The 25,264-nt window shown below is 35.8% G+C and overlaps 1 protein-coding gene across 1 annotated transcript in view; it reads right to left on the bottom strand.

Moving 5' to 3' along the window:
* LRIG3 (leucine rich repeats and immunoglobulin like domains 3) overlaps positions 1-25,264 on the bottom strand; it is a 62,158-nt gene that overhangs the window by 12,492 nt on the left and 24,402 nt on the right. Inside the window, exons 4-11 of the mRNA XM_044677749.1 lie at positions 10,034-10,165; positions 9,006-9,149; positions 7,509-7,652; positions 6,981-7,124; positions 6,389-6,532; positions 4,892-4,972; positions 3,060-3,131; positions 939-1,010 (exon numbers count right to left, since the gene is read on the bottom strand). Coding sequence (XP_044533684.1) covers positions 939-1,010; positions 3,060-3,131; positions 4,892-4,972; positions 6,389-6,532; positions 6,981-7,124; positions 7,509-7,652; positions 9,006-9,149; positions 10,034-10,165 — 933 coding nt within the window. The remainder of the gene's footprint in view (positions 1-938; positions 1,011-3,059; positions 3,132-4,891; positions 4,973-6,388; positions 6,533-6,980; positions 7,125-7,508; positions 7,653-9,005; positions 9,150-10,033; positions 10,166-25,264) is intronic.

Genomic DNA, 25,264 nt, shown 5'->3' with positions numbered 1-25,264 from the left:
TGAAAGCTGAAAATGCATATCCCAAGTTGGATACATTCTGGAGGTCATGTTCATTATGATGCCACAACACGTGCTACTCTTTTTTTGGTGCTCTGATTTGTAAATTTGTCTTCTGGTATATTCCACTCTACAAAATTCAAACTCAAGAATCTGGCCAAGTCATACCGGTTGTTGCAATCACCCACCCTGCCAAATCCTCCCGTCTATTTCTTGTGTGACACAATCAAAAATCTCCAAGGATAGTCAGGAATGGGTGAGGAGTGACCTTTGTCATTGGAGTAAGTAGCCACCCTGATAGAGGACAATGGATCAGCCAGAGTACTTGGCAGAAGAATTAAGGATATTAAGAATATGGTTGTCTAGTCATACTATGTGGACAGACTTGTGATTTTCCTAGCAGAGAAAACTAGAGGGTGAAAAAACTACCTCTAACCAACGTTAAGTCAGAACCTTAGTTGGGACTAATGGTCACAGTGACTTGACTTGGTCACTGAGATGCTAAGTGAATTTGTCTAGGACTCCTGAGTTGGTATATCTCAGAAGCAGACTTGAACCCAGGTCTTACTGGTTCCAAGGCCAACTTTCTCTCTATTATGGCATACTGCTCCTTATGATCTAGGTGAGCAATTCCATGCATAAATCAACTGACATTTATATAGATAGTAAATATATATTTTATAAATATTTATATAAATTTTGATAATTTTATATTTTATATATGAACATATATAAAATATAAAAATCATAGAAATTTATATATAATAATTTATATAAAAATTTATATAAATATGTATGTTGTTCTTTAAAGCTTTACAAAGTACTTTAGATATAGCATGATTTCATTTGATCTCATTTAAATCCATGGTATCCCTTATACTCTGTGCACTGCTCAAAAAAATCTGAAAGGAGAATAAAATAATAAAACAATAAAAGCTTACAATTCTTGAAGTTTCTTCATTTGTGAAAATGTGTTTCCTTGTAAGGACATGATTGCGTTGTTACTCAGGTCTCTGAAAAAAAGAACCAAAAAAGGTATGGAAAAAATAAATATGGTGAATCAAAGTTGATTTCTGGTAAAATTCTAGGAAAATTAGAGATTGTTTCTGAGATCTCAAGAAGCTGGGAAATAAAGGTTCATTAAGAATAAGTCATGCCAGATCTCTGCCTTTTTGGAAGAGGTTCCTAGACTGACCAATCACAATAATGCCACAATGCTTGAGTCTTTGACACATTATTGAGGAATCTCAGAGCCAGGTGGGATTTCTGAGGTGATCCAGTCCAGAAGGACACTGAGGAAAAGAAAGTTTGATTGTTCTGTACAAGTACACACAATGAATGGCACCAGGAATAGAGTCCATGTCTTCCAGCTCAGGATCTAGTACTTGTTTCATCGTGCTACCATCTTGTCTCATGTATAAAATATGGAGATGGACTGGATGGGAAGATAGTAGCATGGGAATTCCCAAGTAGAATAACATAGTAATCTGTCCTCGTACCAGTTCAACTTCTTTGAAAGGTTAAGAAGGCCAGCTTCTCAAGTTTGTAGACAACACAAAGTTAGATGTTGTCTATAATTTAGAGGAAGACATAATTGTGATCTTAAAAAAAAATATTGACAAGCTCTAGAATGGTGGGAAAAAATAAAAAAATAGAACTAAACTAAAATATTGTACCTTTACTAGGGTTCAAAAAATGTATTGACAAGATGAGGGAGGTACAGCTAGAGACCCACTGGTTTAGAATAAAACCTGGAGATTTTAACCAGACTACCATCCAAACATGAGTTAATAGTATGATGTGACAGCTAAAAAAGCTCATGTGATCTTAGCATCCAAAGCAAAGGAGATATCCCACTCTCCTGTCCAGACCACATCTGGAAAATTATGTGTTTAAATCTAGATGCCCAATTTAAAAATAAATATTACAAATTAAAATTAAATATTAAAAACAATTTAAACATAATTTGTTGTTGTTCAGTCATTTCAGTTGTGTCTGACTCTTTATGATCCTCTTTGGGGATTTCTTAGCAAAGAACCTAGAGCAGTTTGCCATTTCATTTTCTAGCTCATTTTACAGAAGAGGAAACTGAGAACAATATGGTTAAAAGTGACTTGCCTACAGTCAGGCAGGCTACTCACTCCACTACCTAGCTGCCCACCAAGGGATATAATTAAGACCCTTGAAATACTGGGAGAACTAAGCAGGAGAGGGCCTAGAGAGATATGGGCTACTAGCCTTCAAAGGCCAAAATTAGGGCCAATGACAAAAATCACAAGGAAGGAGATTTCAATTTAAGAAAAGGGAAAACATCCTAATGACCTCTACAAAAGCAGAATGGGTTTTCACGGAGAATAGCTGTATAATTCAGACAATGGTGTTACTACCAGTTGGTAGCTTTGAGGGATCCCAAACAAAGCTTCTTTTTTTCTTAAAACTGAAGCAAAAAAAAAGTTCTTTAGAGCTTTTTAGGTTTTGTGAGAAATGACCCTCTTACTTGCAGCCTTCTGCTTTTAAGCAGGTTCAATTTTATTTGCAACTAAATTGCTGAGCTGTGGAGGAGTAAAGGAAGCTGACTAGATGAACCCAGCTCTACAATACAGAAGAATAAACAGAATAATAAATTCCTTTTTGCATGCCCCACCCTTTTGCCTCCTACATTATGTGTGCCTAGTAAAGTGAATCTGAAGAACTGTCCTGTCTAGGGGAAATAAACAAATGTGACAATCTATATTTCACGTTGGGTTCTACCTATACTTTTTACACAGCATTCAAAAAGGTACATATTTTTATAACAGCCCTGGGGAGCAGCTAGAGCAAATGGAGAAGCAAATGGATCTGAGATTTAAAACTTGAAAGGAACTTTGAAACTATTGAGCCCAAACCTTCATTTCTAAGTGAAAAACCTGAGGTCTAGAGAGGCTGAGAGATTTGCCTACAGTCACGATTTTTCTAAATCGTAAAAAAATTAATTTTTTGATTTGTTTTTTACATTGTTGAGTCAGAAATATTGACTTTAAAATGTCCTACACTGCAAAATGAACAAGATGCCTCTTACTTACAGGTGTTCCAAGGCATCCAAGCCAGAAAATGCTTTTTTGGTAATAGAGCGAATCCGATTTCCTTGGAGTATCCTGAAAACAAATACATTAAAAACAGAGTAAGTCAACAAATGTTACTTTGAGATTACTCCCAATAGCTATATATGTATTTTTAATTTCAGCTAAATTCCAAACAATTTCTCCTAATTCTGTTCTCGACACTGAAACAAACGTCATCAATTCAACCATTGTACCAATTTGAATAAGTGTAGCATTTGGTGTAGGCTCTCAAACACGATGATTAATGCTTAAGAGTTTAATAAGAGAAGAGAACTTTCATGAATATAATATTTTCCCCCCATGCAAAGGTGTTGTTTAGTCATCTCATGGTCCTTTACTGGACTGCTTTTAAAAAAATCTCGCTGGGGGTAACATAATTCTGCACTCTGACAATGAACTCCATGGCCTTTTATGAGCAATCACATTATGGATAAAGGTTACAAAATGTTGAATTCACAATCTTCTATGTGAATTTGATTCAATAGATAATATTAAGTACCTACATTGTGAAAAGGACCACTCAGTGCTGAGGATATAGAGATAACAAGGCACCACTACTGCAGCTCTAGGGGAATTTATAATCTACATAAAGTGAGAGAGGAAAGAGAGATAAGGCATGTGTTCTTTAAAAAAAAAAAAGAGACACTTGTGAAATTGTTACTACTTTAATAAAGTGTGTGTGTATGTGTATATTTATATACATGTATATGTATATAATAGAGGTTGGTGATCTGTGAAATCTTGGGCTAAGTACACTGTGACTCATCATCTACAGTACTTTGTGCTTTGAGATTAATGAAGCAATCCCCCTACTGACCACTGAGCCAGATGAACCACCCATCAAGCAGACTTTAAAAAGAGGGAGGAACTTCTTCCCTTGCCATTTATTTTCCTTTTTTCTCTCCAAAATTTATAGCATGGAACTTTCTTTGGGACTGGCAGCAATAGAGACTGCCAGAGTCCATGTGGTCCACTAGAAGTGCCCCAGGGCCCCACGGATGGAAAGTGATCTGTTTAACTCTCTGTGTGAGTCTGTTTAAACATGCATACACATAAAAAGGATAACAGAAGTTCAGATTTCTATACAATCTTGCTTGTTTTTGCATAAAGGAATATTCATGTTCGTGGATGCTAATATGTTGGATTCACAACCGAAGAGAGTAGTGTTTAGACATATGATATAAGAAATTTCAGATTGGAGCAATCACTGAGCTGTTAGGAGAAAGAATGAGGTGATGGTACAGAAAAGCATTCAAAGGAACAAAAGGCATTAGAGCTGAGCCTTGAAAGAACAGGATTTTGGTTCAGCAGGGCATTCTAGGCACCAGGATGAACCTGTACAATTGGCCAGAAGGTGGGGGAACAATTAAAGTACAATTTGTTTGGCACACATTGTGTGAGGCCAAGAAGGCAGGATAGAGCTTAGGAAACGTACATTTGGTGAAACAAAGTGAAGTCACTGAAAGCTTCTGAATGAGGGAATGACATTAAAGAGATTATTTTGGCAGTCACATGAGGGATAATCTTACCCATCAAATTATTTTCTAGAGATGTATGACACAGAGAGAAGTGCTGAATAAATGCATTAATCTAGTCTCATTCTGAACCTGGAAGAAGGAATATAGAATGCTCCCCTAATTGTGTAGAGAACTGCTTTGGGAAGAAGGAAGCAAAACAATAAGGCACCAGTCCCAAATTAAGTTTCAGATGTTTTTTACAGTACTGACTTCATTTAGTAATACATTTCTCTAAAGTGAAAGGTTAAGGTACGTCAGAAAGGAAATCAGACTCACAGCCTACGAAGCTTGTCAAGTCCTGAGAAAGCGCCATTCATGTCTTCAATGGTCCAAGAGATTTCATTGTTTTTTAGATCCCTATTGAAAACAGAGCATTTTATAAGGAGGTGTGGAAGAACTGACTCATGTGTGCACTTTAAGAAGGAATGGCTCTGATTCTCAGAGACTTAATCTCAAGTCAAAGGCTAGTCAATGCAATAAGCATTTATTACATTACTACTAAGTGCAAGGGGATACTGCAACCCCCCACCCCCACCTCCGCTCAAATCCTTGCCCTCAAAAAAGCTTACATTCTGCTGCTTAGTTATCACCCTGAACTTAGGATGTAAAAGCAATAAAACCCAAATAATAATATTAACTTAATATTTTTGGCATGGTGGATATATTGTGGGACTTGGAGTCTGGAAGACCCAAGTTTGATTCTTGTTTTGGACACTGATTTACTCTGGATGAATCACTTAATTTCTTTCTGCCTCTATTTTCTCATCTGTAAAATGAGAATCCTTTATAGGGATTCTGTGAGGATCAAATGAGACACCCCATTTAAAAGCATTTTGCAAATCTTCAAGTGTTGTGTACTTGATATTATTTTTATTATCATATAGAGCTTTACATACAGTATCATTTAAGCCTCTCAACAACCCTGGGAGATAGTTATTATTATTATATTCATGTTGCAGATAAAGATCTCAAATGAGTAGAGACTGAACTTGTCTTTCTCACTCCAAGTCCAGCATTCTACCTACTGTGCCACAGTCACACCGTTGAAGAATTTCTTAACGACTTTGACCAGAGCAAGGGCTGTTAGAGGCTTCCTAGCCCCCTAATAATGTGTATAACCAAATGACTAGGTGAATAGTCAAAACCTAAATGTTCCAAAAAGTTGGTTAAACATTAAAACCACTGTTCCAACCACACAAGCCAGAGTTTGCCAAAGCATACAAAGTCTCTTTCAATTAGGTAATGTTTCCAATAGTGAGTAGAACAAAATGTTTCTAATGTGCAAGGAACAAAAGTAACTTATTCAAGGTATATTAGCTCTTGAGATATTTAAAATGGTCAATAAACAGTTAGTTCTCTTTCTCTCTAAGGAAAGAAGGGAATTTAAAGATCTGTTGCTAATATCATATGAACCATCTTCTTTCAGTGGTCCCATCACATTTAACTTTGACTATTTTTAAATCTGTAAGTCCTATAAGGAAAAATTAGTGGACATGAAATCATTTTCCTTGAGACATTTTCATCGACTTCCTGGAGATGAAGACAACACTGTAATCACCAAGAACAATCTCATCATTGTCCTGTTTAATCTTTTAAAGAAACACATATGGATTCAGAGGATCTGTTTTAATGAAACTGATCTGGGAAAGATTAAGACACTATTTCTGAGGCTGTACACATTTCCTTCACAACAAAGAAAAGCTGCTTGGAAATAAGTGGGTACATTTAGGAATCAATTAAGTTCATGTACTGAACGCAAAATGTGTAACTTACAATGTCTGTAAACTGGAGAGCCCCCGGAAGGCACAATCAGCAATGTAGCTGACTTTGTTGTTTCCAATGTGAAGAGTATTTAGTAAGCTTAAGCCGATGAAACTGGAATCATCTAACCTTGCTAAGTGATTGAAAGTCAGGTCACTGCAAAGGCAAAATAATTGAGTCAATCAATGTTAATAACATGTTTCTCATTCAATTCGGCACAACACTTTATTTTTGCAGAATAGCTATTATGACAATAATCCTTGTAAAATTATCTTTAACAATGCTGAACTTGTGCATGATTTCTGATCCAAACAAATTAGATTCTTTTCATTTGAAAATGACCGTGGCGATATTTCAACACATGTATCACCCCAATGCAACAGACACACTTGGCTTTAACTTATCACAATACATTTAGGGAGAAGAAGAGAGGAAAGAACGGTGAGTGGTAGTCACGGATGGAGGATTGGAGAGGTGGAGGGAGAGGGAGGGAAAGTGGGTGTTGTCGCCTTGGAAACTTAGTTTGGAAAAGCTCAAAGATCAATGTTAAGAAGCTCTTGTTTTGGCATGAACTCTGTACAGAAGAGAATAAAAATCAACTCACAGCTCACTGAGTTTCTGGCAGAATTCCCAGGCATCAGAGCTGATCTTGTGAATGGCATTTTGGCTGAGATGGAGCTCCTGCAACATCAGCAAACCATAAAGCCAGCCTTTGGTAATCTCTGTTAGGTTGTTATGGTCCAACTGCCTACATCCGCAACAAGAATCAAAGACAGGATTCAAACATTCAGTTTGTTATCTGCCTTGTCATATACGTATAAGAGGCATACTAAATTACAACAGATCACCTAGCTTTATTATTTTTAGGTACTTGGGGTCCAAGGACACGCACACAAAAAAAATAGTTCAGTTACCAAGAGATCAAAGAAGAAGAAAATACACGTTTACAAAATTTTATTGCTAGTATTTGAAACATTACTGAAAACAGAATAATCAAGCAACATTCTATATAATGTCCCTTGAACAGATCTGGAACATATTTGTGTAGTTTCATTCCAGCTCTAATAATTATCATCTTCTAGGATTTGAGGACTAGAAATTCCAAAAGGAAACTGTGACTGTTCATACTTACAAGATTTCCATGTTGCCAAGTCCCCAGAAGGCTCCATCCATGAGTCTGTTTATCCCATTTCTTTGCATTTTCAGTGATTTCAGAGAACCAAGTCCTTGAAAGGTGAGCCCATCTACTTTTTTAATTTTGTTGCGATTCAGCTCCCTATAAGGAATATGAAGGTTGCATATTTAATTCATGCAATCAGAATCAGTGGGTATTAATTCACTACTTAGCCACCATTAAGAAATTAATTAGGGTCCCTTATTATGGTCCAAACATAGTCCTGGGTTCTCAAAGGAGTCCTTGATTTTTAGCACAAGCTCTGATGGGTCTTACAAAGCTTTGATCAATGGGTCCAACAACAAGGACCAGCTTAGATTGTCCCCGAAATTTGGAGAAAGACATCACTAGGTGATAAATATTTATGGCGGGCAAATCATGAAACACTAAGATTTGAATATGAATTGGCATGAAAGAGTGGCAATGATGATAAAATCATGAATCTTTTGAGATACCAAGTATAAAATGCTTGTATCTTTTGATTTAGTGTTTTAAATATCCAAACTTTTTTTAAAACTTTTACTTTATGTCTTAGAAACAATAGCATCCATTAGTTTCAAGGCACAAGGGTGGTAAGAGCTAAGTAAGACTTGCCTAGTCACACATAGGTGGGGAAGTATACTAAACCATATTTGAACCCAGGACCTCCTGTCTCTAGGCCTGACTCTTAATCCACTGAGCCATGTATCTGTTGCAGAGTCTGTAAGAGAGGTAATTTCCTTAAGAAACCACAAGACATTAAATGGATGAAATTATAACAAAATTCCATGAAAATAAAATTATACCTTTATTTAAATTTTTTGGTCCATTGTGGATAAACTCACTTATATGTAAAAATTCAGAGATTAGGTCTGAAATTAAAACATTGTAAATCATTCCAAGTAAGTAGCCCTGTGGATCACTGGAAAATGAGATCACAGCAAGTTTATCCTGTCAATTTTTATGTCACTGATCACTTTCTAGTTTTGAAAAATGCTATTTAAAATAATAAGCATGGGTGCCTCAGTGGATCGAGAGCAAGGTCTAGAGGTGGAGGTCCTGGATTCAAATGCGACCTCAGATATCTCCCCACCTATGCGATCTTATTGACCTCATTCCCTAGCTTTTACTGCTCTTCCCTCTTGGAACTGATACACAGTATTGACTCTAAGACAGAAGGTAAGGGTTTAAAAAAACATAAGCATGCAAAGATATTTTCAGTTACTTAAACAATCAAACATCATTGTTTATTTTTTAAGGGCTTATTTTCTTCAACAGAAAATTTGAAACTGTTTTTGTCTTTGTTCAGTACTGACAATATTTACTCTTTAAGTTAGAAAGTAACAAGTAAGACAACTTGAAGGAAACTCAGTGCAATCCTTGGCATCTAAGACATTTTTGACATGTAACTATTTATTCACGAAGGTCTGTGATCTGTTGAAGACAAAAATAAATGAAAAGGCGTAATATACTTACAGATGTTGTAGATGAGGCAGTTTAAACATCTTTGGGGGAATAGTTGAGATTTTGTTTCTGTTCAGTTTCAGCACTTGAAGTGTGTTAGCCAAATTGTCAAAGGAACCAGCTTCCATGGATCTGATTGGGTTGCTATTTATGTACCTGTTGAAAATAAATTTGTAGATAAATTTCCCTTTTTTTTGGCTTGTCAATGAAGAAAAAAACATCTTTTCCAGCTAAGGAGAATTCCTACATAATTTAAGCCTATTGCCACAAGACACTCAGAAGATATTTGTTAATATCTACTGGTTCGAACTTTTATGATACCAAGATGTTTTCATTTCTATTATGGCAAATATAAGCAGATGCTGCAACTCATAATTTTTCAAAACTCTTACTTTTTGTCTTAGTAACAACTCTAAGACAGATAGGCATTGGTTAGCAAATGGTGTTAAATGACTTTGACCAGTGTCACACAATTAGGAAGTGTCTGTGGCTAGATTTGAACCTGGGTCCTCCTAACTCCAGTTCTGGTGCTCTATCCACTGTGCTACTTAGTTAACACTTTCTGAAGTATTTTTAATAAAGGGATCCTGAAACCAAAATACTTTAAAACTGTTGGTGTGAGAGTCACTGGTCTAGCCTAATTCTAGGTTTGTATAAAAACACAAGTAGACAACTAGATGAGGATGAAATCTTACAGCAATTTGACATCTTGGAAGGCATGAAAAATAAAAACTGGTCAGTACATTATAAAGAAGTTTATAAAACTAAGTACAGCAGAGTAGGTTAATTTAATTCATAAGAAATTTTTGTGGAGACGTTTCCTACTCCCCCAAAAGGATCCACTTGAATTCTGTTCTTTCCTACTATCAAAAAGAGTATGGTTGTCTGTAAGAAATTTATCAATTTCAAGTGATGAATTATGCACTTGATAATAAAGGTACAGGAAAAGGAAACAAAATTAAACCAGTAGAGGATGATGTGCAAAAATGATCACCCATTTTATATTTTAAAAGGAAAAAAACCTTTGAAGATATACTTACAAATATTTGAGCTGTAGAGAAGGAAATGTAGTTTTGAGCTCTGAAATGTTGTTGCTGCTCAGATCTAAAGTTTCCAGTGACTGAAACGGCTTCAGATGTTCAGGTAAAATTTCGGTAATTTTATTATTGGCCCTGGAATTTAAAAATGCCACAGTTAATGATAATATGATCAACTGCTCACATGTTATAGTCTTTACAGATAGAAAAAATTTTATATACATTATTATGTTTATTACTACCACCATAGTGTTTAAGTTGTTTTGGTCAACCCAAAGGTATATGGTATCTACTGATATTATGAATTCCTGTTTTTACAATGTTGGACTACTACAGGGGTTCATAACCACTCAAAAGAGATTGTCCTAACAATATAAATGTTAAAGGATCTAAAATGGAAGAACGTCTCCTATGTGTTGGATGGATAGTCTTACAGAAGAATTATGGGAGGATATGAATCCTAAAAAAATCATACAACAAGGCAAATATAGGTAGATATTTATACTGAATGAGATCATGAAGTACCGACATATTGAGTGTATTAATAACTCATGTTTATCCCTTCACCCTCAAAAAACCCTATGAAATCGGTAGTGCAAATATTATCACCCTCACTTTACATTTGGGAAAAGGAAAATTTAAAAGGTTTAAGATGATATGCTCAAGGTCTAAAACTATCAAGTAGCAGAGCTGGGACCCTGCCCCCCCAAGTTTTCTGATCAAGTTCTGTGCTCCTCCTACTACATCCTGCTGCAGCTCAGGAATGACTACATAACATCAAGAAAGAAGCAGAAATATTCTCTTCTGTATTCCAATCTGGTTTATTAGGAAGTATGGAAAACCAGTTTTTCTCAAATATGACATAAAACATTTAAACAATTGCACAGAAAAGCAAACTTGCTTTACATTTTACAGTTTTGCACTGTTATTCTAGATTCTTATACTAAAAGAATTTGTACACTTAATGAGAAATTCCACTATAATCAGTCATTAAACATTTACTAAAGCTCTATTATGTGGCAGGCACTGTGCTAAGTGCTGGGAATACAAAGAAAAGGCAAAAGACAATCCCTGACCTCAAGGAGCTCACAATCCAACAGGAGAAGACCACACGTGAAAATGAAAAGGGTAAGTTGGAAGGACATGATGAAGGGCCTCAGAGGGCACTGAGGAGGTCTGAGTTTGAGAGTTAATAGCATCAAATGTGATCACAGAATATAAGAAGTTCATAAGAGCACCTGGGGAGAATGATGAGAGTACTAGAATTCTGAAATGAATGACAAAATCAGTACCATGCTAATCTAGGGAAGTAGAGAGGTAGGTAGTTAAGATCTTGGAAAATCAGGGAATTCCCAACATTCAGGGTATGTGGGCTGGCATTAGTGACTCAAAACTTTTTACAAGACTGCAAAACTTTTATTATCAAAGCTCCTAATTTCCTAAAACCTGATAACGTTAAGATAAAACCTCACTCCTCTACCATGTTCCTTTCACAATAGAGTCATATGTGTGTGTGTGTGTGTGTGTGTGTGTGTGTGTGTGTGTGTGTGTGTATTTTTTCCCCCTGGCTCTAGGTCCCAATCATTTCCCATGGTCTACTGTGATAAGATCCTGGGGCTACACAGAGTTCACTGATCCATATTTTAATTCAATATGACTTTGCAATCTACACTTTAATAAATGCCTTCTCTAGTTAGCTGTATATAATAGGAAGAATTCTGGATATAGATTCAAAGTATCAGCATTTAAGGTACAACTCTGACACTTACAATATATTTAATGCTAGGTTTAAATGCCATAAGCAACTTATTCTAGTTTCTTCATCAATAAAAAACGGGAATATTTGAGATAACATATAAAAACATTTTGTTAAACATAAAATGTTATATAAATGCAGATGTAAGCTAGAAAGTCTCCCAAGGAAAGCATCATAGGTGGAACAAGGTCTCAAATTCTCTCCATATGATAATCAGTTGATAGAAATGGGCTCTTTTGTCCTAGAGAGATCGAGATAGGGCTACCCCATGGCCAAAGAAGACAAAACTAAGAGTTATGGTTTCCTAAGCTACAAAGAGGCAAATTTAATATATGGCTAACTTTACTCACAATGAAATATTCCCACGTGGAATGGGCTATCTCAGGGAGAACTTGGGCGTTTCTCACTGGTGAGGGTGGGGTGTCTTTAAGCAAAAGCTAGTTTTACCACTCAACTAGACTGCCGTAAAGAAAAATTCTTATTTAGATTATAGGGCCACTGTGAACCCTTGCAACTGTAAAAGGCAATTGTAAAAGTCACATATGCTAGAGAGGTCTTAACTTCCTCAAGTATAAAGTAAAGACATTGGTCTATATGGTCTCCAAGGCTCCTGACTAGTTCATTTATAATTTATGTATTAATTAATTTGTTCCTACAAATAATTAATTTGCATGAAGAAAACGTAATGATTTTGCCAAGTCCATCTCTTCTTTTGTGTTTCAATTCTCTTTATGAGCCTTCTTTTCTATTTCTTCCTTATGGAATGTTGCATAATTAGAAAGCAATCATGTTCCTAATTTTTATTTTAATCATCTTCAAAATCACGAGTTATACTCTGGGAACTACTCAGAATTAGAAAAGGAAGTCCAGAAAGGCCCAGTCTTCTAAACTGCCAATAACAAGTAGGCGAAAAACACTCATGGCATGGCATAAGCCATTAAAGTTTTAAACACTAGACTATGCAAATACAGTAGACTGAAGTCCAAATGTTCAGAAGGTCGTTATTAACCCGGGTCCATTGGTAGAGCAGTTTAAATGAAAAACCCAGTAGAATATGAGAATCAGACTAATTACATTTCATCCTTATCATGTTGGGTTAAATTCAGATAGAGTAGGTTTATCAGCTGAAATGACATTTTATCAGTGTAGATCCAACATATTTACAAAGGTAAATCACCAAGAATATAATAATTTAGGGAAAAGGAGTCTATCTGGACACCAGAGGGAAAAAGTCTATCATATGAGGGTTAAAAAGTTATATAGTATAAGAGATAGAGGGGCTGGGCTGAAGTCAGTAAAATATGGGGTCAAAGTCCCCTTCTGATGATCATTAGAAAGGAGACACTAAAAAGAAGAAGAAAGAAAAAAGAAAAAAAAGAAAAGTCAAACTAAACAAGTCACAACTTTTCTCTATCATTTCAATCTATATAAAGGAGAGACGAAAATGACAGATTCTGAAAAACATGGATCATGTATTCACATATGAAAGGCTTAAAGGAATTGGGATTAAAACCTCAAATAAGGGGGCAATTGGGAAAATGGATTTTTTAAACCATTTGGTTGAGAGTTCTTTTACAATATATATCATAGTCTTCCCTTTTGCCCAACTCTAGTAAATGTCCCTGAATCATCATTCTTCTGTAACTCATAATTGTATAATGTCTAATGGCTATTGTTCTTAGCACTGCTTCTCCAACTACAGTATAGTACTATAATGTAGATGGTTCAGGAGATTGAGTTGGATATGGATTAACCTCCCAGCTCCCCTTGCCCCAGGACATATTGGAAACACTGAAACAGTCTATGATATGAGCTCATCTAGTCATCATTTGGTTCTCCCCCCCCCAACAAATAAAATACAGCTATCTGACAATTACGCTGCATCTGTTTCAAATTAATTATAGAGAAGGAATGTAGCTATATGATGATGATGATAAAGAAAAAAATGTGAAATAAAGAATATGAAGTCTTGTAAATATTTAGTGTCTCATTACTAGACATCAAATAGTTCCTAATGCTTTAATAGTATATGAAGAATTCCATTTCAATTCAATTCAATATTTATCAAGCACCCATGATGTATAATGTCCTGGAGCTAAAAAAATAAAAATAAAACTATCCAACAATTTTTAACCTCATGTACTGGGGAGATAACATGTATACAGGTAAGCATGATCCCACTTCTGAACAAGTATTTCATGGAGGCTTCTCTCTTTAACAGCCAGTTGAGGGGACAGTTATGGTTAATGTAACTTCGAGAGCAGACAGAATATTGGGAGGAAATCTGTCGTGTGGCTGGTAGAGGCAACACATGAAAAATGGCTTGACGTGAATGTGCAATGAAGAGAGGAGGGAACCAAGAAGAAACGTCTCTCTATGGAGCTGCTTTTTAACAGTGGTGTTACAAAGTGCACTTTACAAAGAGTCTGTTGGAAATGATCAGTAAAGCCTATTTTGGAAAGACTATTTCTTGTGTTCATTGAATAGAGGACAAAGAGAAAGAATGAAGATATTAAAGAGACTTTAATCTTTATCCAGAGTTGAACAATTTGGAACTGACAAGTGGAGTCAAATGCTGGTATTTTATTTTATTTTTTAATGTTTTATCTTCATTTTAATAACAAATTTCCACATAAGTTTTCCAAAGTTACATGATTCATGTTGTCGCCCTCCCTTCTGCCCTTCCACCTTCCGGAGTTGACAATCTGGGTTATACATCAAATGCTGGTATTTTAAAGGTTTGTAGTTACTGTGGCAAAAGCACTGATTAAAGCCAATCGTCCCATATCACTAGATTTTTATTTAATCCAGCTGTCACCATAATATGATACAAAATGCATAAGCATAAATAATTAGAGAAAATACATTTTGTATAGTAATGTTTATTTAAACTGTGAAATCTGGGTAATATGAAATGAGAAAGGAGGTTTCAATGAAAAATGAATGTTTAATGACCTGGAGTGAGTCTTGTATTTAGCTAATGAGAAAAGGTTGCAAATTTATTAGTGGGAAGTATGTATCATGCACCCAGATCACTATAGAACTTGGTATTAGTAAATTAAAAATAAAGGTATGAATGAGTTCACTGGCAGGCTGAAGAGAGCTTTGACATCCCAGAGTGTATCTAAATGGGTTACTCTGCAAACCCATTTATATATCTGCCTTATGAGCAGTTTGCATGTTCCATAAGTATAATACAAAAAGATGGTGGGATGAGGGAAGAAGAAGGAGGAAGTAAATATCCAGACAAAAGGTTTTCAGAAACTTAGGGAAGGTTTCACTAAGAAGAGAGTACCTGAGCTGGTCCTTCAAGAAAAGGGTCTAAGACAATGATGAGGATCAAGAGAATTCCAGGCATAGGGAGTAAATAAATAAATTCGTGGAGGTAGGAAAAAATATGATAAATTTGAGGATGACCTAATAGTTCAAGGAACAGATAGTTTAATAATGTTGAGAAAGGTAGGATAAAACAAAAGTGATTTTGAAACAATGAGGCTGCAGTAGCCACCTTTCAGAACTCCTGGCCTCAGTGCCTTTCTCTTGCATATATCCAGCAACAACAGAGATACCCTAGATCCCCTTGCAAGATAGGCAAGCCTTTAAATGAATACAAGAATGGTTTTAAATCTGGCCCCAGACATTTCCTAGCTGTTTGACCCTGGGCAAGTCACTTAATCCCTTACTGTTCTTCTGCCTCAAAACCAATACACAGTATTAATTCTAAGAAGAAAGGTAAGACATTAAGGAAAAAAAAACCCAGAAAACAACAAGAAGAGAGGATCTTAATGGTCCTGGAGGATTTGTAAGGAAGCAGCAGGAGTACAAATAAAAACCAATAAGGCTTAAAAACCAAATAAAAATCTCTTACAAGGAAACTATGGCATTTCCCCCCTGTTCTGGACTCAAATATTCACTAGCTGTGTGATCCTGGGCAAGTCACTTCACCTCTGTTTGCCTTGGTTTCTTCATCTATAAAAAGGGGTCAATAAAACCATCTACCTCATAGGATTATTATCAAATTAGATAAGTATAAAATGTTTGGCACAGTGCCTGGCACAGAGAACATATTACATAAAAGTTAGCTATTTAGTAGTAGTAGTTGTATTATTACTCCCCTACCACCAGGACCTGAGGGAAGAGGGACATTTGCTAGCTGAATTACAAGAAAGAGCTCTGCATAGTTGATGGATATATGTTTGAAAATGACTATCATGATTTATTCAGTGCAGTCAAGGATAATACATCTTCTCTGTTGATCTCAGATTCTTTAGGAGGGATCATTTTTCCTACAATGACAACCATATATCAAAATAAATTGAACTTTAAACCCAGACCTTCAAAGTATCATAAAGTATTAGGTAAGATTTAAAAATAATAAACCATATACAACCACACTGCACTTATTAAAAAAAATCTTTCCACAGGAGCAAAGTATTTTTGTACCATTAAAATAAAAGAACAAATATATATATATACATATATATTCATCTATCCATTTATTTATTCATTCATTCATTTGTTTGTTTGTTTATATATTTAATATTGCTTTCAGGACAGCCAGGTAGCAGAGTGGATATAGAGCCAGGCCTGGAGGGTTCAAATCTAGCTCCAGACACTTCCTAGCTGTCTGACCCTGGACAAGTAACTTAACTCTCATTCCCTAACTCTTACCACTCCTCTGCCTTGGGCCAGTACTGAGTATCAATTCTAAGTCAGAAGATAAGGTTTAAATACATACATACATACATATCTATCTTCCATGTTTAGCTCATCCTTCTTGTTTCTATTTTGCATGTATGTATATGCTCCTGACTTTAGGATACTAGTAAACATTTATTGCATGTGTTGTGTACACACACACACACACACACACACACACACATGCTCAAAACAATTTCTGAGAGAACGTATGATCAACAAAAGTTTGAAGACTCCTATAATAGACAATTAGAATCAGAAGGTAAAAAGAAGAAATGGATTTAAAGTCAAACATAACCAATTGTAATACACTATGTGCGGAAATAATTTTCTGAGGACTTACACTGAGAACTATCGCTGAAGATAGGATGATCTTTAAAATGGAGATCAATTTTCATCCAACTACAATTTTGCTGCTGTCACACAGGTAGGCAAAAGGGCTAATAAGTCTATCTAGATGGTCTTTCATGATCCTTTACAGCCCTAGAATTCTATGCATTTCAAAAAGGAAGTGGAACCAAGAGAACAATATACCCAACTACAACAGTGTAAACAGAAAGAATAATAAAACAAAACTGAACCAAATGTGTAAGTTTAATGATCAACAGAGCTCTGACCCTAAATGAGCTAAGAAAATACACCTCCCTCCTTCCCTCTCTTCCTCACGGAGGTTGGGAATAATGGGGGTAGAATATCCCAAGAATGCCAGACACAGCCAACGTCGGGGTTGGTTTTGCTGAACTTTCTTTTTTCGTCCCTTTTTAAACTTTGTTATAAAAGAGGGTTTTCTGAGTAGGAGGCAGAGGAAGGCAGCTCTTCAGAAATGAAGGTGATGCAAAAATAAAAGGCATCAATAGACATTTTCAATGAATGCCATGCTCCCTGTGTTTCCTTCTACAGCACTACATTAAGGTCATGCATCACATTATCGAGACCGTCAGTTTTGGACAAATCCTAAACAAATACTTCTTTGGATTCGAGTGATAAATGAATGCCAGCTGGGACCTGCTTGAGCTTTGCCTATTTCTTAGATTTGGCTCTGCTCAGAAGCAAGCCTTCTTGATCTAGTTGTGAGGTATGGAGAAAGAGGACTGATACAATTAGTGAATTTAAATGCCAGCAAAACAGACTGAGTTCAAGAGACAAGCCACAAAATTAGGGGTCAGGAGGTGTTGGGTAAATTACCCAGACTGGGTGGGTAGAGACTAATTTTTTCTCCTCAATATGGAACACAAATGCTTAGATTACCAGAAAGTTCTTCAACATGCAAAATACTAATTTTAATCACATCCAGGCTAAAACCCCCTCCCCAACCATCCTCTTCTCTCAAGTTCTGGACAGATTCTGGCCCTCAGGCTTGGGCTGGTATACTTACCACCACATAATAACAATAAAAACATAATAATGTCTAGCTAAAAGCATTTTTCCCGACAACAAATGGAATAAATTAGTATTTGGGAAGGAAAGAGAAAAAAAGAACCCACAGGTGTCTATCACGCTGGCCAAATAAAGGCTACCAGGTAGATAGCAGGTCATATTATCTTTAGTTTATATATCAGTTTGTTTATAAGGTAATTATTAACAAGGTATTAAAACTGCCAATTACTTGAGTGACGAATAAAATTTTCCTTGCAGTAAAAGTGTGCTCTAGCCAAAGCCAACAATTTCCTGAACTGCATGCCTTCTAATTTGCAGTGTGAAAGTGTTCAGTTATAGACGCGCTTTACACAGGGCTGTCTTTGTGTTAGCTCTGCCCCATAAAACAAAAATTCCTTACAACTGGCAGGAGAGTGGTCCCTGTATCACAAAATTTTTAGTCTGTCTTGATGGAATGGAATAAAATCCAAACACCAGCTTCAAATTAGTTCTCCAACAAACTGGCAAGATGCCACTAGACATGGACCAGTTGAAGGGTGTATGCAGGGAGCCTGGCTTCACAGTATGGGGCCTAAGAGGAAAAGAAGAAGACAACAAGATCAAAGTTTCTCAAATCCCGAAAGTGCAGAGCAATAAGGGCTCCTATGATTTCATGATGTGGCTTCCCAGCTATTGAACAAAAGACATTTTTGTAGCTCTTGCACGTTACAGATCTCATCTGAGCTTCATAACAACTCTGCTGGATAGGCTCTATTTTGATTCTCGTTTTCTAGTTGAGAAAACTGAGGCAGACAGAAGTAAAGTGATTTGTCCAAGGTCATGCAACTTAGTAAGAATCTAAGAACAGATCTGGACCCAGGTGTTCCTAACTCCTGGTCTAGAGCTCAATCTGATGGGCAGCTTCACACAGCTTGTACAGGTCGGAGGTAGGACTTGAACCTGAGTGTCTGCATCATGCTACATCTCCCAGAATAGCACTTAAATCCTAATCTTAAATTTTTGGAAACATTGCTTTAAAAAAGTGCAGGAATCAAATTTTGTCACTTTGTAATACTTAGTATTTACTATCTAGCTCTATTCATACCAAATGGCATGTAAACAATTGTATTATTTTTCATCAAAACATGACTGGGCAAGTGCTTCAATTCTTCTACCGCAAACAGCAGGAATATTTGGGTGATATCAATTTCATGAAGCACATTAATTTGCAAGACACAGGACAATTATCTTCTCTGATGGCTGAATACCAGGGTTGGAATGTAAGTGTAAAGTAGTAGGTAAAGATATCTAGGAAAGACAAGAAGTTCCTCTTTCCCAAAAAAGGGAAAATAATAAAAATTAATCATTCTTTTAGGATTTCACTACTAAATCTCTCCTCTGCTCTCCTCTCACCTCCTTGAAGCCCACCACACAATTGGATCATATTATTGCAAGAGAATAATACCGATAAACAAGAAAACCTGCTAGGGTGCTCTATTCAACTAGCCGTTGACTCTCCCTTACTTTCTACAAATAATTCAATTATATATGCTAAGGTGACAGACCTCTACAAACTATATTTATAAAACAGTTCATCAAATCCAGAGCTCATGAAAGGAACTTATTTTAACCAATGATTTGAACTTGTTCCCAATAGTAGTACTGGTAACAAGCAACAAATGTAGTCAATTCTGAATTTCTGTTCTTCTGCCGCTTAACACAGAGACACATGTACTTCTGGGGAAGAAGCAATTAGGGTAATGACCAAACATAAGTCAATGGAGAGTAATGGATAAGTTGTTCCTGAATAACAGAGATGGCTAGATGTCTCTATTGACTCTGCTCCCCAGGTTTCCAAAGCTTGAAACATGAACTAAAGAGACACACACACACACACACACACACACACACACATATATATTGAAGACAACCCTCTGAAACAGTTTTCAAATGGATATAAAAATAGAATAAAATAAAATAAATAAGGGTTTTAAAAGGAACCTAAAAATAGAATAAAATAAGCATTCTTAGCCTTTTTTGTGTCATGGACCCTGTTGGTGGTCTGATGAATCCTACACATATCATCTTGGGATCTTATTTTTCAAAGCATAAAATACTATTTCAAAGAAAATTATTTTTTTGAAATAGATACCAAAAACAATTAAAACAAGTTTCACAGACCCACTAAAATCTCTCCATTGATCTTTAGAAGAGGGAAGTATTTGTAGTTGTTAGATTAAAAATACCCAGATTAAAACACAAGAAGGACCAGAATCTGAGAATATCTTCAAGGACCAAGGAAACCTGTGACAATTGATGTACTCAGTCTTTAAAAGGTAGATTAAAAAGAATTGTTAGTAGAATTTATCCATTTATTCATCCAATTCATCCATTCTTTACTGAGCATCAATTAGATACAAGGCACTAACTCTGCTAGACACTGAGAGGGATACATAAAAAGACAAGACTCCTGTCACAAGAAGCTCAAAATTACTGTCACAATAGGAAAACAAAACAACAAAAGCTCTGTATTGAGAGAATTGCACTCTTCCCGATTCATAGAAAAGAACAGAAAGCAAACTGAAGTATAAACTTGGGGAAATGACAGATTGAATCGGGGAAAATGTAAGCTGGAGAGAATTTTAATCCAATAAAAAGATATCTACTGAATGATATGTGGAATCTTAGTCTTCTAGACTGAAGTAAATTTTGTAGACACATAGCCAAAAACAAGTTTTCACACTTAATGGAGCATCAGCTGGAGCACTACAGGAAATAAACAAAAATTCTAAATTGTACCAGAATGACATTGGCTCCTTACAAAGAGCCAGCACATTGGGGGACACTGTTGCTAAGTCCCTGAATCGGGTGATTTCAAGTGGCTAAAGGGCATACAATATATATTAAGGGGTGAGTTCCCTGACACCTATGTACCATTATATTCCATTTCACAATGGAGTCAATGTACAAATGGGGCTTTTATTAAAAATTTCATTTTATGGCCAACTTTGCTAAGAGGTACTTCTAAGGTGTATGCTATAACAAGGTTGGCCATTTTGCTTATCTTCTCTGGAAACAAGAACAGAACTTAACATTAAAAATGGTGAGAGAGATCCACCTCTAAGTGAAAGAAATACTACTTGATAAAAATGTGCCCTAGTCAACTGAGAAATAATAGGAGTAACACAATTAATAGCCTGGAAGAAAAGAGAATTGCTTATCTTACAAAAAATGAGGCAAATATATTTTTCTAGTAAGTTTTCTAAGTTCTGTCATCTGGAATTGAAAGGAGTTTTAATAATGAAGAGCAGGGAAGGTAGTTTTGAAAAATATCATCTACTTCTTTCTTTCTTTTGAAGTATATTCCTTCTCAAATGTTGAGAGAAAACCCAATTCAACTAAAGAACTCCATGAAAACTCAAGTTTTCCAAGGATTTGGACTCCTTTAAATTAAGATCATTCACTGGAGCAATCTGTACAATTTTAAGCAAATGTGAGCTGTTTTTATATTATTAGGAGCCTTGATCAATTTCCCCTATGTATTTAATTACATTTGACTGCTACATTTTAACTCATCCTCAAAGGAACAATTCTGGGATAACCCCACATCTTCACTTGAGAGGGAAAAGGAGAATATATAATCTGCAAACAAAATTTATCTCTCTGGAACAAGTTAAAGATGCTCCTTTCTTTTCCAAGATTCCAGAAGATTCCATAAGGGTGATTGGAGAACTACCTGTTTCATATCTTGAGTGCAGTAGCAGACTGAGGGAAATGAAAGTATGGGAATGGGATGGTCCCCAATTTTCTACAGTTTGGCTAATGAGGGAATGTAGAGAATCTCATCCATGATTCCAAGAATCAGGCTCTTTGCACCCATATAGACATTCCCTATGAAGTTATCATTGGAAAAACCACAGAAATGATTGTTCTCAGCTGGTGTCAGTAATGAAAGAAAAAAGAGAGCAAAAAAGCAATGAACTCTATACAGAGATACAAAACAGGAGCCAGTCAATATGGCTGCAAGTCTTCAGAGGGAATTCTACCCCTGAATTATGAGGCAAATGCCACATAAGAGGATGGTCTTAGATTGTTCTTTATAGTGAAGACCCGAATCCTTGTGGAAATGGATATAGTTTTTCCTTGTGAGAATTTGAGAATACATGAATTCTAACTCAGATTCTATAGGGGATGGGAGAATAAACTTCCAATATACAAATATACCAACAAGAAGGGAAAGGCGTTAAATTATGAATATCGTTATTCATGAATGCACTTTTCTGCCAGCAAACAATATTGATTCATTTGCATCCTCCCATAAGGTAAGATGACACCTGGAAAGCAAGCATGTGCTCACAGATGTATATGAAAAAAGTCTTAAAAATGACAAAACAAACATTGAAAATATTGTAGTGCTACTTTAATAGCACCGTTTAAGAATCTACATGTCCAAATTTCAGAAACTTCTCAAATATCCTTTTCCTAAAAATCAAAATGTATGTCTAAGATCCAAACGAATCGCACTCTGACACAAGTATTGGATAAATCACAGTGGTGGTTGGATCAAAGGAAATGTTTCAAGGTTACATTCACAGAGCCAGAGAAAGACCTGACTGAAGAGTAGCTGGAACTAGACAAAACAATGACTTAGTAGTTTCTTAGTAGGAAAAAAATTCTATTGGCAAGAAAAATTCCAGAGAACTATAGAATTTTAGATCTGGAAGGAAGCTTTGAGATCTATTCCTACATTTTACAAAGGGGAAACGACAGCCCAGAAAAATCTGAGAACTCATCAAAGGTCACAGAACCAATAAGAGGCAAGAGACACCTTGTCAATGATCAAAGATCAATTTCTGATAAGCTTGTGTCTAAAATGGATTGGTGTGTCACTTTCAAAGATTCCTTATTATTCTGAAAAAGACAGAGCTCAGATACCCCAAGAGTTAATCATGAATTTGTTTTCCCAATCAGTTATTAAACCAGAAGAAGCAAAATCATTCCATCACCTTATTATGTGATATCAGAAAGCATAAGGTGGTCTTCTTTGTTTAAGGCCGTCCAATCTTTTTTAGGTAGAATGTTCAGATAAAAACAAACTATCACCTCTTTATGGGGACTCCAGGAAGAAGGCAGAGCATCCAGGCTTCTATTTGTTACTAAAGAACTAGAATGTCAGGTTCTTTCACAAAGACATTCCTGAACCAACCAAATTACAGCATCTATATGAATAAGAAATAACTGTCAACACCTGGCAACAGTCTCATACCTATTGCACAAGACAAGACACAGCCTTAGGCTTTTCAGCTGTAACATGCCAAGATGTGCAATTCTAGCTTTTTGGAAGTAAGTGTGCCCATGTAGGAGGGGTGTGTGTGTGTGTGTGTGTGTGTGTGTGTGTGTGTGTGTGTGTGTGTTAACAGAAAATTCATTTTAAGGCATTTTCACATCATTCGATGACTAAAGAAAGTCATTATCTATCTCCATCGCTTAAGTCCAATATTTAATGCAAATTATAAATTGGTGAAGTCAAAAATCATTTTATATAAACTGAAATCATGCAAATACAATATTAATTGGAGCAGTTTGCCTGCTTATTTGGAAAAGCAGTTTTCTACTGTAAGCAGTCAGCACTATATAATAAGAGAATTACAAACTGTTAAAGAAGGCATAACTGGGCATGTAAACTTATATGAATGCATGTATACACATGCACACACATTTGTATGCATATGCATGTGTACACACATATACCCATTGTGTGGTCTTATAATAATATATATTATATGCCAAATAAAAACTTCCATCTTAAAAATCAATTCATATGGAATAAGAGCTACTCGTCTCCAAAGAACCAAGAATCGTCTTTAATACAGAGATTTGTCAAGAAAAGGACCTCTCTTGTGTAGATAATAATAAGCTCTCTCTTTTGCCATACTTTAAAGAGAATTAAGAAGGCTCATTAAAAGAAAACTTGTTTAGGCTGGTCTGGTGGCATCAAAGAATGCTGCCACCTGAGGAAACCTCTGCAAGAAGCTAGATCCACGATTAGGAATTAAATTATTCCAAGGGGTAATTTTTTAAAGAGAGGCATATGTAAAAATAGAAGTCAGTTCTCTTTCCTTTAGCCAGAAGCCAGGTTAACACAAAGGATAATTATCACGTAGCATCCATATGTACAATAAAGATGTCCACGGTTTTGATACAGAGCATCTAGGGGCAATCAAAAGAGTTTTCGTATGCCAATCAAATCACACTTTAAAAGATAAGGGTCAAAGGGCTATTCACGGTACATCTAACAACCAATTCATCTTTGATCCAGAAGTGTAAAATTAAATAGTTAGTACTTTATATAAAATAATGACACAAGTGAATACGACTGCTGAAGGACATATACTTTTTGAATAATTATTTACCAGACATTTTATCTCACTAATAGCTAACATTAGCCTTTTTAGGAAAACCTCAAAGTTACCGGGAGTTAATATGACATTAATTCCAGACCCTGAAATAAGAGGAGTTTACTTTCATGCAAAGCTTAACATTTTACAAAACATTTCCCTCACACAATATTCTAGTAACAGTGAGCACTACAAATATTGGGTCCATTTTTCCCATGAGTAAACTGATCCTCTCTAGACCAGGAGTTGTTAAGCTGGAGTCTGTCAACTTTTTTTTTTTTAACTTTGATGACTCTTTTAAAATACGACTAGTTTCCTTTATAATCCTATGTGTTTTATTTTATGCATTTAAAAACTTTCTCCTGAGAAAGGGTCCATAGGCTTCACCAGATACTGTTAAAGGGGTCCAAGACAGACAAAAGGGCTTAAGAACTCCTGTATCTAAGTTATGTATATATCAAGGAAAAAAAATATTGCAATGAATTAAACAGCTGGCCCATGAAATGAACTCAAGGCTTTAAAACCTAAGTCTAGAAACTTTTTCAATACTATCCACTGACTTGTAAGAGAATGAATTTTAAATTAATTAGTCTTTTGACTTTCATCCTAAATTCCACTAAAATGTTTATGTATAAGAAAACCTCTATAAACATAGTCAAAATATAAGATAGAAACAGTTCAAGCTTCAAACCTGTTCCTATATTTCTCTTCTTCCTTTATCTCTGGAAACTATTCCCTTTTAAAAGGCACAGATCAGTTCTGCCTTTCTCAGTTCTGTAACCTATCCCCAACCTCAGTTATAAGCAGTGCCTCCTTTCTTGAATTTCTAATTCAATTCTGTTTAGAGTACAATCTATGCATCTGTAACTTTAAAGATAATCATCTACGCATTACTTATTGCCTACTAGGTTGAAAACTCCCTGAGAGTAAATCTGTCTCTTATTTCATCTTTTTCTCCCCTACACTTAGTACAGTATGATGCACAATTTGATAAATGTCTATTAAGGAATGTGGCAAAAGAGGTTA

The sequence above is a fragment of the Gracilinanus agilis genome, chromosome 5 (genome assembly GCF_016433145.1).
Source record: "Gracilinanus agilis isolate LMUSP501 chromosome 5, AgileGrace, whole genome shotgun sequence".
NCBI lineage: Eukaryota > Metazoa > Chordata > Mammalia > Didelphimorphia > Didelphidae > Gracilinanus > Gracilinanus agilis.
This window is presented reverse-complemented; position numbering and strand designations above follow the sequence as displayed.